Source organism: Melospiza georgiana, chromosome 26, assembly GCF_028018845.1.
Source record: "Melospiza georgiana isolate bMelGeo1 chromosome 26, bMelGeo1.pri, whole genome shotgun sequence".
Lineage (NCBI taxonomy): Eukaryota > Metazoa > Chordata > Aves > Passeriformes > Passerellidae > Melospiza > Melospiza georgiana.
In genome coordinates, this window is record NC_080455.1 from 3,280,288 (window position 1) to 3,299,555 (window position 19,268).

Sequence of the window (19,268 nt, forward strand, 5' to 3'; positions counted from 1 at the left end):
TCTCCTGCACAAATGAAATGATGGTGTGTAAAGGTTGTGCCCTGCAGAGAGAATGAATCAGGGGTCTGGAAAAGTCATCACTTGGTGCTGCTATCCAACAGCTGCTCCACACTTGTAATGTTAAAATGAGGAATTCAGTATGAAAATATTTTTTATGGAGTGTTACATGGCAAATTAAACCTGCTAGAGGGAGAACTTGGCTGGGTGAGGGGCTGGGTATGGTCTGTTCAGTAACTCCCTCTTACAGGAAGGTTTTCAAGTACAATACAAATCTCAGTAATGATGATTTTGAAATCAGCTGCTGCTTCCCAGAGTGCCCTTAGATGGAGCTGTCAGCCCCTGCAGTGCCTGGGAAGGCTGAATGAAATGCCTGATGTTGAAAACAAAACTGATTTTCCAGCATCCCCCAGAGTAGCCCCTTTAGCATTGCAGGGACTTTTCCCCAGCCAGGTCTGTGTGTTCCTGCATGTGAGGAATTTCCAACACTGCTTGGAATATCGGCCATGGAATTATTAAGGTTGGAAAGGATTAAGGTGCTTTTTGCCCTTGTTCCCCACTTTTCCTGGAGCAGTGGCTCAGTCTGTGCAATCCCTGCTTGGCCTCTGTAGCACAAAGTGGGGAACAGGATAATCCCAAAGCTCCCTGGGCTTTCTGCACTAATCCTGCTTTTGGGGCTGGGTAAATGAGGCTTCTCAGCCAGTCCTGTCGTGCCCTTTGCTGTGCATGGCCATGGATTGGAGCAGGGACCTGGTTAAGGAATGTTCAGGGCTGGGAATTGCTTTGAGTGGCTCAGGTGACCTGCTGAAATAATGGTGGTATGAGTATATAACATAAAAGTATATAATAATATATAATAATATACAATATAATATATATTATATATTATATAATATAAAAATAGTATATATTATGTATAATATATAATATATAATATTATATATACTATATATAATATTATATATTATATACTATATATGATATATTATATATCATATGCTATATATTATATATAGATGTGTGTATGTATATATAAAAATAAATCATTTATAATATAAAAATGTATATATAATAGATTAGATAATAGATAAGTGTGTATTGTATATAATATATAATATATAATATAATATATAATACAATATGTAATATACAATATGTAATATATTATATATTATATATTATATATTATATATTATATATTATATATTATATATTATATATTATATATTATATATTATATATTATATATTATATATTATATATTATATATTATTATATAATAATGGTGACAGAAGTAGGAAAACTGGTTTGGTTATTTAGGACTTTATTCCTGCCTCCCCCCCCAGTGTATTTTCATTTACTGCATCTCTTCCATGAGAATTGCACAGGGAGGCTCTGAGCTGGGGCTCTGGGGATTTAGAGCCAGTTCCCTGTTTGGGAGCAGATTTCATGCAGATAATCTTTTCCAGTTCTATTCCTGCTCTGTGGGATGTGATTATTGCTGCTGCTTCACGATGCACTAGGAGGATAAAAATGAGTTTCTAAGACTGTCTTGATTGTATTTTACCATAGAGGTAGAAAAACCTGCTTAAATTTAGTCAGAAATTCGCTGCTTAAAAGCTCTTTACTACCTAAAACCTACTTAAATTTAGTCAGAAATTTGCTACTTAAAGGCTCTTTACAGCTGATTTAACCCCACCAGTATCACACCCAACAAATCCAGGTTTTCAGCAGCCTGGGGCAGGGCTGGATGAGCTCTCCTGCATCCAGGTTCTCTCCTAAAGTGCTCCACAAATCTCCTTGAGATGGCCCATGCTGCAGCTGGTGCTAAAATGTATTTTTTCCCTCTTCCAGGAGAAGAATGCTCAGCTGCTGGGGACAGCCCAGCAGTTGTTCACCCACTGCCAGGCCCAGAAGGAGGAAATCAAACGCCTGTTCCAGCAGAAGCTCGATGAGGTACCTCTGTGCTTGGGGGGCTGTTTCCAAATCAGCTGCTTGCAAACATTTCTGGTCCAGCTAAGTGAGAGCAGAGCAGTCTCAGCTCTTCAGCCCCTATGGTGTTTGGTGAAGGATTCACCCTCTGCTGCTCAGACAAACTCTGTGCTGCCAACCTAGCCTCAGGAGCACAGGAGGGAAATGTGGGAACTGTCCACAGACAGTTCTGTTGGCTGGCAAAGCCTAAATGCCAGTTTTGCAGTTGAAGGGCTGGAAGAGCAGCTCCAAGTGCCTTGTGGAATGCTGGGGGAGGTTCTGAGAGCTGCAGATTTCTGCAGATCTCCTCAGTGTCACTTGGGAATGGGACAATCACCAGGAATGAGGGTGTCAGAACCCCAGGAATGATGGTGTCAGGACCCCTTTGACTGATCTCACCCTTCACCTTTTAGCTGGGAGTTAAAGCTCTGACGTACAACGACCTGATCCAGGCTCAGAAGGAAATCTCTGCTCACAATCAGCAGCTGAAAGAACAGACAAAACAGCTGGAGAAGGACAACAGTGAACTCAGGAACCAGAGCTTGCAGCTGGTGGGTCCAGGGGATGCTGCCCTTGGGCTGAGGGCACAAGCTGGGGGTGAAACATCACCCAGCTACTCAGGGATGATGGGGGGAAACCTGCAGGAGTCCTTTTTTACCTTTGATTGACCCCATAGCAGATCCTGAACTGGCAGTTGGCTCAGCTGTGTCCCCAAACAGCTCTGAATGTCACTGGGTCTGGGTCTGGCTGGGCAGGGAGTTGTGCAGGGCTTGCTCTGTGGTGCTCATGTGGTAACTCAAAGAATCATGGAACTGGTGATGTGGGAAAAGACCTGTAAGGTCTTGGAGTCCAACCATCAAGGAACACCAAGACACCAAGTCCTCAAATGTCACAGCCACTTGTTGTTTGAACACTGCCAGGGGTGGGGACTCCACCACTGCCCTGGCAACCTGTGCCAATGCCTGACCACCCTTCAGTGAGGAAATTTTACCCATCTAAACTTCCTCTGGCACAACTTGAGGCTGTTCCCTCTGCTCCTGTCCCTGTTCCCTGGAGCAGAGCCTGACCCCTGGGCTTCCCCTCCTGTCAGGAGCTGTGCAGAGCCACGGAGTCCCCCCTGAGCCTCCTTTTCTCCAGGCTGAGCCTCTTCAGGAGGTAGATGAAGGGAATGTCTGGATGTGGAAGCACTGAGGGTGGGTGATAACACTGTTTTAGAAAGTGCCACCACACTCCCTAGCATGAAACTGGGAGGACTCAGTGGGTTAAGGGGTTTTTGTTCATTCAGTGCAAAGTTCCTGCTTTCAGCTGGGAGCCAGGTGTGCAGGGTGAGAGCTCTGTTCTGAGCTCTTTGTCCCTGTTGTGACCTCTTTGTCCCTGTCCCTGTGTGTCCCTGCAGCTGAAGGCTCGCTGTGAGGAACTGAAGCTGGATTGGTCAACTCTGTCACTGGAGAACTTGCTGAAAGAGAAGCAGGCCTTGAAGAATCAGATTTCTGAGAAGCAAAAGCACTGTTTGGAACTACAGGTAGAGAGCAAGAAACAAACACAGTCACCAGTTTGGGGTAGCTCTTGGACAATGGGCCAGTTATGGGTGTTATAGTAAATGTGATGGGAAAAGATGAGTCAGGTGCTGCTTTTTATATTTATTCTTTTTTTTTTTTTGTTCCCCCAGAGATTGAGCTTTCTATTAGAGGATTTTAGTAAATAAACATGTGGATAACTTGTAAAAGCAGTAGATACCATGACCTGATTCCTTGGTGATGCTGTGGAAGGAGGAATCATGGTTTATCATTACATAGAATTAAAAATCACAAGCTGAGGATTTTTGTGTGTGCTCTGATGTCTCAATTCAGGAATCATAGGGTCCCAGACTGGTTTGGCCTGGAAGAGACCTTAAAGCTCATCTCATTCCACCCCTGCCATGGGCAGGGACAGCTTCCACCATTCCAGGTTACTCCAAGCCCCATCCAACCTGGCCTTGGACACTTCCTGGGGTAGGGTGGGAATCATTTCCCCCTGAGTGACAAGAAATTAAACTCCTCTGTGTGAAGAGCTTTTCTTTCCCTGTGAGATTGGCTCCAGAGCTTTTCCAGCCTTTTGCTGGATGCCTTGGCATGGAGTGACTGTGCAGTACTGAGATACTCCACACTCCCTCTGTAAGTTTGAGATATTTTCCTTTTGGTTTTAAGATCTCAAATATTCTTTCTCAGGGTCTCTGAACCACTTCCCTCACCTGGGCCTTTTGGTCTTAAGCTCAGAGCAGAAATTTTCTCTCAAATATTGAGGTCCCTTGTTCTGCATTATTCCCAGAAGCAGAGACACTTTTACTTAAAAGAATTTAGAAACAGAACTCCATAATGTGGAGTTTTGATAGAATGATAAAATTCATCCACTTAATATAGGTTGGTATAGATTGGTTCTACTGTATTAAGATGCTAAGCGAAGAAAAGTATATAATAGAATCATTATTATTAGTTATTAATAATATGATTATACACTTAATAATAGAATAACAGAATTTATACACTTAACAATAGAATTATTAAGTGTAGTCTTTAATTTTTGTTTTCCTCTTCATTTAAAGATCAGCATTGTGGAACTCGAGAAGAGTCAGCGGCAGCAGGAGCTGCTGCAGCTCAAGTCCTACACCCCCTCAGAGGAGCCCCTGCCAGTGCAGCTGCACAGCAAAAGCCACCTGAGCCGTGACCCTGAGGCTGAGCAGGGCAGGTTCCAGCTGGAACTGGAGTGCTCCAAGTTCCCCATGCCCCACATGAATGGCATGAGCCCTGAGCTGTCCATGAACGGCCACGCCACCCCCTACGAGCTGCAGCATGCCTTCAGCCGGCCCTCGTCCAAGCAGAACACCCCCCAGTACCCCAACTCCCACCTGGACCAAGACATTGTGCCCTGCACCCCCAACCACAGCAGCAGGCAGAAGGCAGACAAGGTGACCAGCCTGGCCCTCCCTGATTACACCAGGTTCTCCCCTGCTAAAATCGCCCTGCGCAGACACTTGAATCAGGACCACGGAGTCAATGGAAAAGCCACAGCTAATGAGATCCAGAGGTGAGAGGGCTCATAGCAGAATAAATCACATGGATTCCATTTTCTTCATGCTGTAAAAAGCCCCTCATTTGTTGGGAAGGATGAAAGTTTGACAAGAAACTCTCACAGATATGTGTGCTTAGCAGAAAGATTTTTAAATGTAGAGTCTGATGAAGGGATAGAGATGGAAGCAAGTTTTGATATACAAGAAAATAAAAGAATTGCTGAGGCAGTCTTACTGGATAACCAAGGAGGCAAAGGGTGTGTTAGTTAGAAGGAAGTTTTATGGCTTAGAGCAAAGGGTAAACCCACCCCAAACAAGAAGATGTTTTTACCAAGCAGAAAGACAGCACAGGCAAACAAGTCAGCAAAGTTGCAAGTAGAAAAAAGGTCTCCGAATTTTCTACTGCAAGACAACTGAAAAACAACTTCTAGCCTAAACTGTAATGCACTAACTTTTAGTGCTTGGAGGACAGTAACATGAATATGGTAATTATTGTAGTTATGATAGGCTATAGATAAAAGTTAAGGTATAGATTGGTTCTACTGTATGAAGATGCTCAGCAAAGAAAAGTCTATAATGCAATTTAACCAAAAGAAAAGTATATAATGCAATGTAACCAAAACCAAAGGGTCTCCAGGCCTGCCTGCAGCTGGAGCTGACAGCTGTAGGCACAAGCTCTGTCACCCACCACCCTGGACTGCTGTCAACATCTTAGATAGAATAAACTGCATTTTAGAGAGCTGCCTGGAGTCCCACATCCCTCATTTAGGCTCTTACACTTATTTATTCGCATAATTAATTTTTATACAGCTTTATACATTTTTATACAGACCTCATGTGTGACTCCAATTGGTCAGTAGTTTTCTTGCCAATTATTATTAGTAACAAGTTGTTACCCTGCATTAATTGCTCATTCAAACCGTGGTGTGTACGTGCAGGGAAAGTTGTTTGTGAGAGATAGTTTTCATTTTTCTATCTAAAAACAATTTATACTGGTGCTGGTTGTTTCTCACTCAGGAATAGACTGTTTTGTTAACAAACTGCTCACACCAGGATTGCTTTCACATGGGAACTTGCAAAGTGCCAACTTTGCCACTGATTCCAGGAAAGCAGGCCTTTCTTTATAATTTTCCTACCTTACTGCAACAGGTAGTGTTAGTAGCACTGATACTAACATTGGGAAAAGATGTTTTTCAAACTGGAAGTTAATTTGTTTTAAAAAGTTTTATTTCATGAAAACAAGCAATGAGAGCTAATGGGGTAAATAAGGTGGGACAGGAATTGAGTGTGGTATTTCTTGTCACTGGTTTTTGCATCCTGACAATTGTACATTCCTCTTGCAGAGCTGAGCATGTCAAAGAGAATGGCCTTACATACCCAAGCCCTGGAATTGCAAATGGCATCAAGCTGAGTCCTCAGGAAACTCGGCCCTCCTCCCCCGCGGCCTTACCCAGTGCAGGAGAGAAGGTAAAGGGTGTGCAGCTGCTCAGGGCAGGCTGGGAAATGCAGGAATGGCCTGGGAAATGCAGGGTTGGCCACACTGGAAGATGCAGGAATGGCCTGGAAAATGCAGGGCTGGCCAAGCTAGAAAATGCAGGAATGGCCTGGAAAATGCTGGAATGGCCAGGCTGGAAGATGCAGGAATGGCCTGGCTGGAAGATGCAAGAATGGCCTGGAAAATGCAGGGTTGGCCACACTGGAAGATGCAGGAATGGCCTGGAAATGCAGGGTTGCCAGACTGGAAAATGCAGGAATGGTCTGGAAAATGCAGGAATGGCCTGGAAGATGCAGGGTAGCCAGGCTGGAAAATGCAGGGTTGACCAGGCTGGAAAATTCAGGGTTGGCCAAGCTGGAAAATGCAGGAATGGCCTGGAAAATGCAGGGCTGGCCAAGCTGGAAAATGCAGGAATGACCTGGAAAATGCAGGGTTGGCCACACTGGAAAATGCAGGAATGACCTGGAAAATGCAGGGTTGGCCACACTGGAAAATGCAGGAATGGCATGGAAAATTCAGGGTTGGCCACACTGGAAGATGCAGGAATGGCCTGGAAAATGCAGGGTTGCCAGACTGGAAAATGCAGGAATGGCCCGGGGAAATGCAGGGTTGGCCACACTGGAAAAGGCGGGAATGGCCTGGAAATGCAGAGTTGCCAGACTGGAAAATGCAGGAATGGTCTGGAAAATGCAGGAATGGCCTGGAAGATGCAGGGTAGCCAGGCTGGAAAATGCAGGGTTGACCAGGCTGGGAAATGCAGGGCTGGCCAGGCTGGAAGATGCAGGAATGGCCTGGAAATTGCAGGAATGGCCAGGCTGGGAAATGCAGGAATGGCATGGAAAATGCAGGGTTGGCCAGGCTGGAAAATGCAGGAATGGCCTGGAAAATGCAGGGCTGGCCAAGCTGGAAGATGCAGGAATGACCTGGAAAATGCAGGGTTGGCCAGGCTGGAAAATGCAGGAATGGCATGGAAAATTCAGGGCTGGCCAGGGTGGAAAATGCAGGAATGGCCTGGAAAATTCAGGGTTGGCCAAGCTGGAAAATGCAGGAATGGCCAGACTGGAAAATGCAGGAATGGCATGGAAAATTCAGGGTTGGCCAAGCTGGAAAATGCAGGAATGGCCAGACTGGAAAATGCAGGAATGGCCTGGAAAATGCAGGGTTGGCCAAGCTGGAAAATGCAGGAATTCTGCTTTCTGTGGCCAGCTTGGAATGGGAAATGATACAAAATCCAGTGGGTGTGATGCAATAAATCAGAGCTGGTCAGAGAGAGAGACAGAAAGATGTGCTGTTTTCTGAGCACCAGTAGTGCAGTGGGAATGCTGTTTGATCTGGCACGTGTCTCGAACTGGGAAAGGAGGCTCTTGCACAGTTATAAAAATAAAGAGTAAAAAATATGGTCCATGTAATTGGTGCAGCCATGGAGCACATTGGGGCTCACAGAGCAGCAGGTGCCCTGCAGTAGCAGGTTGCCATGGAAATGCATCTGGCTGCTACAGAGGGCCTCAAGATACAAAATCTGACATCTGAGTGCTTTTCACAGAGCTCCAACCAAAACACAAGGAAAATGAGCTTGCCTAGGGCTGCCTTTTCCTGATGCTGGGGGCCAGCAGTGGCCTTAATTTACCCATTAAAATGGGTAAATTTCTGTGCTGTGGGATGGTGCTGTCCCAGAAGCCTGGTGCTGCTCCCTGTTTCATGTAGTCATTCCTTAAAAAATTCCTTAAAAAAAGAGTGGGGGAATAACACACACAAAGAAACAAGCAGGTTATCATTGCCTTAAAAAACCTTTGCAATATCCTGTGTAAGAACTTTGCTTTCTCTTTTGATTTTTACAGGTTTTGAGAGAGAGAAGCTCTGTGAGTAATGGAGAAACTATCACCAGCCTCCCTATCAGTATTCCTCTGAGCACAGTGCAGCCCAATAAACTCCCTGTTAGTATCCCTCTGGCCAGCGTAGTCCTACCTAGCCGTGTTGAGAAGGTGGTGAGTAAGGGATTGTCAACACTTTCCATCCCTAAATAAAATCCCAGGGGTAGGAATGGGGTGCTGTGCCCCAGGATCCTCCTCAGGGTGGCTGCTGGGGGATGATCCTCTTGGATCCTGTGGATTTTTCCTCTCTTTTCTCTGTGGGGTGGAGGGAGGTTCAGCCAGAAAGGAGAGTAAATTAAATACCTCAGGAGAGCCTGGTCTGGAATGTGTGTCTGGGTGAAAAGCCTGAGAGTTTGTGGCAGAGAATTGGATGTGTCAATTAGTTCTTAGCCCTGCTTTCTGCAGTAATATGAGGGAGAATTCTGTCTCAGTCACCTCAAAGCTGCCTATTCTCCTCACATGTGCAGGGTGAGCTTGAACAGCCCCTTGGGGCTGGGATCCCTCACTGCTCTGTAGCAGAAAGCCTCTGGGGTCATCTCTTTTGGAGATGTGACAAGTCCCTGCCTCTCTGAGTGGAGGAGGAGTTCAAAAAGGCCTGGTCCAGTTTGTGACACCATTTGTCACCAAAGTGCTGCAGCAGAGAGCTGAGAAGCATTTGCTGCTTTTGCTGAGAGCTCTGAGTTAGAATCCATCCATGACTTGTCTTTCTCTCCCATTTTGGGAAAGCTGGAGCTGGTTCACAGTATTGAACCCATTGCATTTTTCCAGCTGAAGACTTCTGGCTTTAGGAGAACCAGAGCCTGCTCAGCTCTGGGTGTCCTTAGGGCAGTGCCAGCCCTGGGTGGCACCTCCCTGTTTGTCACCTCCCAGGCTGCCATTTCACAGGTGTTTCCTCAGAGAATGTCCCAGAGAACATGGCCTGATGCACTTCATGTTCCCTTTGGGGTTGTTTTGGGAGCTTTGTGAGCACAGGACTGAGGACATGATACAACCACAGTGCCCTCTGTGCTGCTGCTGAGCCATTCCTGCTCCTGCAGAGCTCTCCTGAGTGTGAATATCCTGTGATGAGGAGCCTCCCTCTCTGCATGGTGCCTGCTCTGTGTGAGATACTACTGCAGCTTAATTAATCACTCATTTGGGGCTATAACCTGCTGATCCATGCTTTTCTCAAAACAAGCTGAATCTGGGGCACACAGGAAGCAGGGCCCCTTCCCAGGCAGATGTACTAATGCATGTGAATTTGGAGATTTCTGCTGCTGTTTCCTGAAATGCCCTTTTCTCTCCCCAGAGAAGCACACCCAGCCCAGTTCACCAGAGCAGAGACTCATCAACACTTGAAAAGCAGATTGGTGCTAGTTCTCATAATGGCATAAGCAATGCTGCTGGAAACAAGCCTCTGGCTTTGGCTACCTCAGGTAACAGCCTCACCTGTGCTCAGCTGCTCCTGCCTTGGGGCAGCACCCAAACACACCCAGCTGAGTTTCCCAAGCACTTCTTGCCAGGTGCTGCAGGCCCTGGAGTGCTGGATAGCTCTGGGTGGGACCAGAAAGTCATGGATGATGCTCTGATGTGCAGCTGGCATAAAGGGTTGGATTGATGTGCCTTTACCTGTAAATAAATAATTGCTTCTGTGAGTTCTGTGGGGATCCAAAGATTCCCACTGATTTATAGTATGGCAAACCTGCAGAGTGTCTGCAGCTGGTGACACATCTGTGTCCTGAGCTGATCTGGCTCTAAAAGTTTTATTTTACACAGTCTTTAAATAGCAGAATGAGGTTATGGAGGTGCCTCGTGAGCAGCTGTAAAGGCACAACAACCTGGGTGGGAGAAGCTCTAATGGGAGAGGATGGGGATCCCTTTAGGTGCAGACATTGCTTCTGACTCCCTCATCCATGGAAATCATGGTCTTTTGCTACCCTGGGAATGTTGTGGGCCAGGAAAAGTAGGTTCTACAGCTGATCCCTCACCAAAGAGTGCTTTTGTTCTCAGTGTTTACCATCCTGAGGGGCTTGGGTTGTTTCAGTATTTGTTTTGCAAAGGGCTTGGCTGCTTTTATCTATAAAGCAAATGAAGTATTTAAAAAACCTTGTTGTAAACCATGTTGTTCCCTTCTGCCCTTTTCATTTAGAGAGCCCAGGCCATCCTAGAACCCTAAACCCATTTATGATACCCTGTGACAAATTCTGAATTCCTGTCACAAGATTCCTCCCTTGTGGGATTTTTCTGCCACTATGTCCTTGAAGGTCCCCTGTCACTCCCTAAGTCCCAGGCTTTTGCTGAATTTGGAGGAGGTGGGCTGTGTGGATGGCAAAGTCCTTCTCTTTTTGGGGAAGGGAAGGACTGAGTCTGGCCATCCATTTCCTTGATGAAAGGAAGGAGTTGAGAGTAGAGGAGCCCTGATTAAAGAGGTGTAATAGTTCAAATAAAGCTGTAACTTGAATTCCATATAAAACTGGGAGGAGCACGTGTTCTGTGGGAACCTCCATATAGCAGGTGAATTTTCCTGAACTGGCAAGAGAGCAGTGGAAGTCCCTAACCCCCAGCTGGCACCTCAGCACCCAGAGAGCCATGTGGAAAAGCAGCCCTGTGTTTTCCATGGAATCCAGGGCCACTGGCTGTCCTCCAGGCAGAGCTGGAATCCCTCCTGGCCCTCCCAGCCCTGTTCTCAGTGACCTCTCTTGCTCAGCCCCAGCAATGATCTATACTTTCCCTCTCAACAGGTTTTTCTTACTCTTCTGGCTCCGTGGCAGTCAATGGAAATCTTACAAACAGCCCAGCCCATCTTAACCATAGTGTTGATCAGGCAGCTCTGGACGACTCTGGGAGTCTCTTTAACTCTGTAGGGTCTCGGAGTTCCACTCCACAACATCCTTTGCTAATGATGAGGAACTCTGGGCAGAACTCCCCTGCTCAGCAGCACTCGAGCCCCCGCTTAGGTGGCCCGGCCCAGAGCCTGGCAGGGGGACTGCAGAGTGCAGAGGCTCAGAAGATCTTTGCCGAAGCAACAAAGGGGGACCCGCAGTGTGATGCAGCCTTTTCAGATGCCGAGAACGAGGCCAAGAGGAGAATCATCTTTACAATCTCTCCTAATACAGGACATGTAAAACAATCCCCTTGCAGCAAGCACAGCCCCGTGGCAGGCAGCTGCCAGGCCCACGGGCAGGACGGGAAGAAGCGGGGCCGGCGGAAGAGATCGAACCCGGGCAGCGCCAGCGGCAACGGCGCCGTCTCCCCGAAACGCAAAGCGCTGCCCTCGCTGGCCGGGCTCTTCACACAGCCCTCGGGGTCACCCCTCAACATCAACTCCATGGTAAGGGCACCAGATGGGCTCTGGGACAGCTCTGGGAGTGGGGAGTGCAGCGTGGGGGGTGGCTGTTACCTGTTCCCTGAAATAGGGGTGTCCTTGAGTCTCATAAACTCTTGAAAATCAAGGTAGCTCAGCCTCCTTAGAAGGCATAAAATCAACAGGCTTTTATGGTAGTGTTGGAAACAAAAAGTGTTGGTTTAGAGGGTGATGTCTGTTCCCTGAAATAGGAGTCTCCTTGAGTCTCATAAACTCTTAAAAATCAAGGTAGCTCAGCCTCCTTAGAAGGCATAAAATCAACAGGCTTTTATGGTAGTGTTGGAAACAAAAAGTGTTGGTTTAGAGGGTGATGGCTGTTCCCTGAAATAGGGGTCTCCTTGAGTCTCATAAACTCTTGGAGATCAAGATATCTCAGCTACCTTAAAAGTCATAAAATCAGCAGGATGGCTTTTGTGGTAGGGTTGGAAACAAAAAGTGTTTAGAGGGTGGTGGTTGTTACCTGTTCCCTTAAAGAATGGGTCTCCTCGAGTCTCATCAGCTCTTGGAGATCAAGGTAGCTCAGCTACCTTAGAAGGAATAAAATCAACAGGATTTGTGGTAGTGTTGGAAAGAAAAAGTGTTGATTTAGAGGGTGGTTGCTGTTACCTGTTCCTTGAAATAGGGGTCTTCTCAAGCCAGATTTCATGAGCTCTTGGAGATTTATTTCAGACCCAAGATAGCTCAGCTACCTTAGAAGGTATAAAATGAACAGGATGGCTTCTGTGGTAGTGTTGGTTTAGAGGGTGGTTGCTGTTACCTGTTCCCAAAATATGGGTCTCCTTGAGTCTCATTAGGTTTTGGAGATCTATTTCACACTCAATATAGCTCAGCTACCTTAGAAGGCATAAATTCCACAAGATTTGTGGTAGTGTTGGAAACAAAAGTGTTTAGAGGGTGGTGGCTGTTACCTGTTCTCTGAAATATGGGATATCCCTGAAATATCTCCTTGAGCCAGGTCTCATAAGCTCTTGGAGCTCTGTTTAACATTCAACATAGTTCAGCTACCTTAGAAGGCATAAAATCAACTGGATTTGTGGTAGAGTTGGAAACAAAAAGTGTTGGTTTAGAGGGTGGTTGCTGTTACCTCTTCCTTGAAATAGGGGTGTCCTTAAGCCAGGTCTCATAAGCTCTTGGAGATTTATTTCATACCCAAGATAGCTCAGCTACCTTGGAAGACATGAAATCAGTAGGATGGCTTCTGTGGTAGTGCTGGAAACAAAAATTGTTGGTTTAGAGGGCGGTTGCTGTTACCTGTTCCCTGAAATATCTCCTTGAGCCAGGTCTCATAAGCTCTTGGAGATCTGTTTGACATTCAACATAGCACAGCTACCTTAGAAGGCATAAAATCAACAGGATTTTTGGTAGTGTTGGAAACAGTGTTTAGAGGGTGGTGGCTGCTACCTGTTCCCTGAAATCGGGGTTTCTTCAAGTCTCATAAGCTCTTGGAGATCTATATCACACCCAAGATAGCTCAGCTACCTTAGAAGGCATAAAATCAACAGGATTTGTGGTAGTGCTGGAAACAAAAAGTGTTGGTTTAGAGGGTGGTTGCTGTTATCTGTTCCCTCTAATGTGGGATATCCCTGAAATATCTCCTCAAGTTTCATAAGCTCTTGGAGATCTGTTTACCATTCAAGATAGCTCAGCTACCTTAGAAGGCATCAAATCAGTAGGATGTCTTCCATCGTAGTGTTGGAAAAAACAAGTGTTTAGAGGGTGGTGGCTGTTACCTGTTCCCTGAAATGTGGGTCTCCTCGAGTCTCATTAGCTCTTGGAGATTTATTTCACATCCAAGAGAGACCAGGTACTTTAGAAGGCATAAAATCAGCAGGATGGCTTCTATGATAGTGTTGGAAACAAAAAGGTTTTAATAAAAGGCAAAATAACAAAACTCTTTACAGATTAAAACCCAGCCAGGTGCAAGAGGCACTTTGCCCTTGGTAAAGCACTCCACAAATGCCATTATTTCTTTGTTCTCTTCTTTTTTTCTGGTAAATTGCTCAGGTGGGCCTTTTTTGGCTTCTGTCCATTTAGCTATCCTTAAGTTTGAGGTGAAATCTCCCAAGTCCTATGAGATGTGTTTTTACCTAATAGAGGAGAGAAATTTCTGTGCTTTTTTCCTTTTTAAGGGGACAAATGAGAGTTTGGTCTCTCTGTCAACAGAGGGCACATTCCTATAGTTCCCCAGTGAGCATCTCCTGTGGAAAAGCTGTGTGGGTGAACATTTAGGCAAGGCAGGCAAGTCCACACACACCAAGCTCAGCAAAGAGAGGCAGAAGGGCCTTTTGTGTGCTGTGAAAAACACCTTCATTCTCCTGTGAAAATTTAAGAAGTTTAATAAAGGCAGGGTGTTCAGCTGTGAAAAACACCTTCACTCTGCTGTGAAGGTTTAAGTTTAATAAAGGACTATGGGAGACAAGGACCATGGAGCAAAGGTTGTTACAGCCAGGTGCATCTTGGCATTCAACCTTTAGGGATACCCCTTAAATACCCTTTTTCTTACACCAGCCTGTTGCATATCCATAGACTCATATGCATATCAATAACTAGTTTACATATTCCAGGAACTATTTTACATGGCCCCTCCTTGGCTCTGCCTTTTTAGAGCATGCATGTTTCTTGGCTGTGATTTTGGTTCCTTTTCTTATATCACTTTCAATTTTTGGGCCTTGGTCCACACTTTTTCAGACAGCAGATGCTGATGGCTGGCAGATCTGTACAGGTGTCCTCATGCTGTGTTCATTGGATGTTATCCCATCCAAGCAGGCATTTAAACACAAGCACACTGATATCAGCTATTTAACTACGATGTCTAAGCTTAATTAATACCAGAAACAAAAACTATATCTTTATAACAAAGATAACATCACATGTATAAAATTCATTTTACTTTAACATCACACATATAAAATCCATTCTAATATTAGTGAAAAGCCAATATTATAATATGTAACTTTACCATATGGTCAGTTCCAGCAAGGTTTATTTCAGAGCACTGAAGGGGAACCAGAGACAAAAAACAAAGACAATGTTCTGTGCACAAGGTTTAGTAGGGAAGGCACAGGGGTGGCACAAAGGGCTTTGGCTTTCAGGGAAGATGGGGCTGGCCACCAGGGGTACCACAACCAAGGAGGAAACAGGGAAAGAAGAAACTAAAGGAAGTTGAGACTTGTGGGGGAAGGAGCTGGGATGGATCAGTGTTGGGTAAGATTCCATAGGAAAGTGTTTTCTGTCCACCCAGGTGGGGTAAACTCTATGGTAAGACTATGGTAAATCTCTCCTAGGCAAGGCTCTGGGGTTTTCCCTGAGAGGGAAGGAATCAGAGGATTCCACAAGAGATAAACTCCAGGCTCCCAGGCTGGAGCGGGAATTGCCATGAAGGCTCCTTGCAGCAATTCCTGCCTCTTGTTTTCACTAAGTTGGTGAACAGTTTGTGTATAAGCAGAACGTCTTCAAAGAGCTCTTTGCTGTCAGAGCATTAAAAATTAAAAATAATCTCTTCCCTCATGACAAAGAGCTTGTTTTTGCAGTGAAGTTGATTTTTGAGGCTGTAGATTCAATATTTTGAAAATAGTTTAAGCTAAGATTGACTAAACAGCAGAGGAGTGCCAGAAGCATATGGCATTCTTGCTAATGAAGCCAGCTAGAGACTTGTGTGCATGTGATCCTGCAGTGGAGTTTGAGAAGGAAAGGTTTATCCCAGGTCGTCATTTCTGATGTCAAACATGAAATCAAAGAATGAAAATTAGCTATTTTTCCAAGTTACATTTAAGCTTTCACCTTAAAAAAAGGAGGAGGTGGAAGTCTGCAGCAGCAGTGCTAAACCAGCATCTGTTGGATGTCCCAGAGCAAGTTAAACCTGCATTAAAATCTTTATAAGATGCCTTTCCAAGTATACTCTCATGTGTAACTGCTTTCTTTCCTTTTCACCCAGGTCAATAACATTAACCAGCCCTTAGAAATAACAGCCATTTCCTCTCCTGAAAACTCCCTGAAGAACTCTCCTGTTCCTTACCAGGACAATGACCAACCCCCAGTGCTGAAAAAAGAGAAGCCCCTGGTTCAGAGCAACGGTGTCCATTACTCCCCCCTGACATCGGATGACGAGCAGGGCTCTGAGGATGAGCACAATAGCAGCAGGTGAATGCACAGGCACAGTTTCAGGATAAGGTTTCTCTCAGGGCTGATAACGCTGCTCTCAGCAGCAGGGGTGTGTTTAAAGCCTCTTTGTTCTCCTTGCTTAAAGGCCCATCCCATTATGCCAAACCTCTTATGTGGCTGAAGCTGTGAACAGGGGAGGTATTCAGGCAGTAGAATGTGGGAAGCTGCTGTTGCTGCCGCTGTGTTTGCAAAGCTGGCAGGGTCTGGCCTTGGAGATAACTGCTGGAGAAATGACTGAGAGATGGAGGAGGCTGAGGGGAGGCTCCTCGGGGGCTGCAGCTCCTCCCCAGGGCAGGCACAGGGGCAGGGGCTGAGCTCTGCTCTGGCACAGGGACAGGAGCCCAGCAAGGGCTGCAGCTGTGCCAGGCCTTGGCATGGAGCTCAGGGCAAGGTTCTGCCCCCTGAGGCTGCTGGGCACTGCCCAGGCTGCCCAGGGAATGGTGCCAAGGCTGCCAGAGCTGCAGGAGCTCCCAGGGGTGCTCAGGGTGGGGGTGTTGGGGTGGCTGTGCAGGGACAGGGGCTGGGATCAGTGATCCCTGAGGGTCCCTTCCAACTCAAGATATTCTGGGATTTATTCCCTCAACCAGTGAAGCCAGGATTTCCCAGCTCATTTTCCCATTCTGGCAGCTCTGGGATTTTTGTTTGCTCTGTTTATCCAGGAAGGTGCTGCTGGCAGCCCCCAAATCTGCCTGGTTTGCCCCTCTCCTCCCCTCAATTCATCAGGAATCAGGAGGGGGCTCAGCCTTGGCATGACAGGAGCCCAGGAGGGCCCTGGCACAGGGTGCCCAGAGCAGCTGTGGCTGCCCCTGGATCCCTGGCAGTGCCCAGGGCCAGGCTGGACAGGGCTGGGAGCAGCCTGGGACAGTGGGAGGTGTCCCTGCCATGGCAGGGGTGGCACTGGATGAACTTATGGTCCCTCCCAACCCAAACCATCCTATGGTTCTGTGGAAAATAACCACTACAGTAAAGTGGTTCTACTTCTTGTTTTGAGACAAAACAACAAAGTTCTCTGAACATGCACTAATCCTGTCAAAGAGCAGCAATTCTGTAATAGCTCCTGCCTCAAGTTTGTGTTGGGTTTTTGGATGCTTATAAATTCCTTTAGTGACACAAAACTGTGGGACTGAGTTGTATTTTACACTCTCTCATCTGGTAAGACCTGATCGTGAGGAGTATAGATTGTGAGGGGAAATGTGCAACAGAAGATTTCCTATAGGTGCAATAACCTTTCTATTTTTCCACTAGAATTGAGAGGAAAATTGCAACAATATCATTGGAAAGCAAATCTCCACAGAAGACTGTTGAAAATGGTACGTGTGAGGAATGGGAATGGTTTGTGGCAAGGACTGGGCCTGGGATGGGTGAAGCTGACAGTCACTGGGATGTTTCTGCTGCTGGACCAAGTGTCATTCTTAATCATCATTAAGCCAGGTGGCTGCTAATTACAGATTTTGGGTCACTTCTTTCTGTAGTCAAAGGTCAGCGAAGATCTGACACGTTTTTGCACTGACTCAGGGTTTGAGGAGGGATCTGTAGCACAAATATAGGGGGAAAAGGAGAGCAGAATTCTCAAACTTTTCCAGAGTGTTAAACTGAATTTTAAGGACTTTTAGGTGACTTCAGAAATATTTCTGCCTTTGGTTCAGAAATTGAATTAAAGACTGATAAAAGGTGGGTTTTGAAGGGTAAAAAAGTGGATGATGCCCAGAGAAAGGTCTGGATCACCAGGAGCAGCTGAGGGAGCTCAGCCTGGAGAAAAGGAGGCTCAGGGAGTCCTCACTCTCTTACAACTCCCTGACAGGAGGGTGCAGCAAAGGGAATGAGGCTCTGCTCCAACGAAACAAGGGACAGGATAGGGGAAAATGGCCTCAAGCTGTGAGAGGTTTAGATTGGATATTGTGAGAATTTCTTCATTAAAAGGGTGGTCAGGCATTGGAAGGGGCCACCCAGGGGACTGGTAGAGTCACCATCCCTGGAAGTGTTCAGAATACCAATGGATGGGGCACCTGGGGACATGGTTTAGTGATGGACATGGTGGTGGGGCTGGTTGATGATTGGACTTGATGATCTTAAAGGACTCTGTGATTCTATAAACCCCATTCTCAAGGGGCAGATTGAGTGAATGCTGTTTATTGACATTTCTAAACCTTCCCCCCCCATTTAGGTGGCAGCATATCAGGGAGGAAACAAGCACAAAGCAACGAGAACATGAACAGCAGCAAATGGAAATCGACTTTTTCACCGATATCTGACATCAACCTGACCAAAACCACCGACAGCCCCTTGCAGGCCGTGTCAGCTCTGAGCCAGAACTCCCTGTTTGCCTTCAGGCCTCCCTCCGAGGACGGGCTGCCCATGGACACCAAGGTGCCAGGACACCCCAGGAAGAGCCTGGCAGTGCCCTCGGACGGGCTGAGCCCTGGCACAAACCCCCCCAATGGCTTCAGCTACAACGGGGGCCTGTCCTCCGAGCTGGGCCTGCACGGCTTCATGGACGGCGCCGCTCTCCCTCACAAAGCTGGCGATGGCTCCAACTGCTCCCTGGGCTTCCCCTCGCAGCGAGGCAAGGACCTGGGGGTGTCAGACACCAACCTGTTCCTGAACAAGAGGCAGCTGGAAGCTCTGGGCACCAAGGGAGAAGAGCTGAGCCGGCCAGGGGTGAAGGGCAAGGAGCTGGGCGAGCTGAGCGCCCGAGCCGGGGGGGCTGTGGAGAAAAACTCAGTGCAGCACAACGGGAAGGTCGGCAAGGGAAGGGACCGAGACGTGGAGTTTAAAAACGGCCACAACCTTTTCATTTCTGCTGCTGTTTCGTCTGGTGGCCTTCTGAATGGTAAAAGCCTTTCTACTGCTGTTTCCTCAGCAGGGAACCCAGCGCCGTCTGTCCCGACGCACCATCCCTTCCTCAACACTCTGACCACTGGATCACAGTTCCCCCTCGGCCCCATGGCCTTGCAAGCAAACCTCAACTCGGTGACAAATTCCTCAGTATTGCAGTCCTTATTTAATTCAATGCCAGCTGCTGCCAGTCTGGTCCACGTGTCATCAGCTGCAACCAGACTGACTAATTCTCACACTATGGGGAACTTCTCTCCTGGGGTTACAGGTGGAACAGTTGGAGGTAGGCAGAACTCTTTCTCTGGTATAAGACAGGGCCTAAAGGAAAATCTGACACTGCCTCTCCAGGGGTGAAAGCCTTTCATTTCTACAGGATGCCAAGCAGATCTGTCCCACATAACCAGTCTCCTCTCTCTCTCTCTTTCTCTCTCTTGGAATTGCTAGGATGATTTCAGTTCCCTACAGTGAAATCTCATGAGCTTTGTCTGCTAGATGAGCTTGTTGTACCACCTTAATGAAACAATACACCCAGACTTTGTGATTGATTAT

The 19,268-nt window shown here is 46.7% G+C and overlaps 1 protein-coding gene across 4 annotated transcripts in view; it reads left to right on the forward strand.

The window, feature by feature from the left end:
* The window catches only part of DOT1L (DOT1 like histone lysine methyltransferase), a 93,455-nt gene that overhangs the window by 65,280 nt on the left and 8,907 nt on the right, over window positions 1-19,268 (forward strand). For 3 of the 4 annotated variants that reach the window (XR_009115583.1, XM_058040669.1, XM_058040667.1), the window contains exons 17-27: window positions 1,852-1,953; window positions 2,382-2,519; window positions 3,365-3,490; window positions 4,550-5,031; window positions 6,358-6,481; window positions 8,348-8,494; window positions 9,669-9,795; window positions 11,101-11,690; window positions 15,658-15,863; window positions 17,130-17,194; window positions 18,049-19,002. Coding sequence is in view for 3 of the 4 variants with exons in the window: in XM_058040669.1 (XP_057896652.1) it covers window positions 1,852-1,953; window positions 2,382-2,519; window positions 3,365-3,490; window positions 4,550-5,031; window positions 6,358-6,481; window positions 8,348-8,494; window positions 9,669-9,795; window positions 11,101-11,690; window positions 15,658-15,863; window positions 17,130-17,194; window positions 18,049-19,002 (3,061 nt within the window). In the remaining variant the exon portion in view is untranslated. The remainder of the gene's footprint in view (window positions 1-1,851; window positions 1,954-2,381; window positions 2,520-3,364; window positions 3,491-4,549; window positions 5,032-6,357; window positions 6,482-8,347; window positions 8,495-9,668; window positions 9,796-11,100; window positions 11,691-15,657; window positions 15,864-17,129; window positions 17,195-18,048; window positions 19,003-19,268) is intronic. The other variant, XM_058040668.1, reaches the window with a different exon arrangement.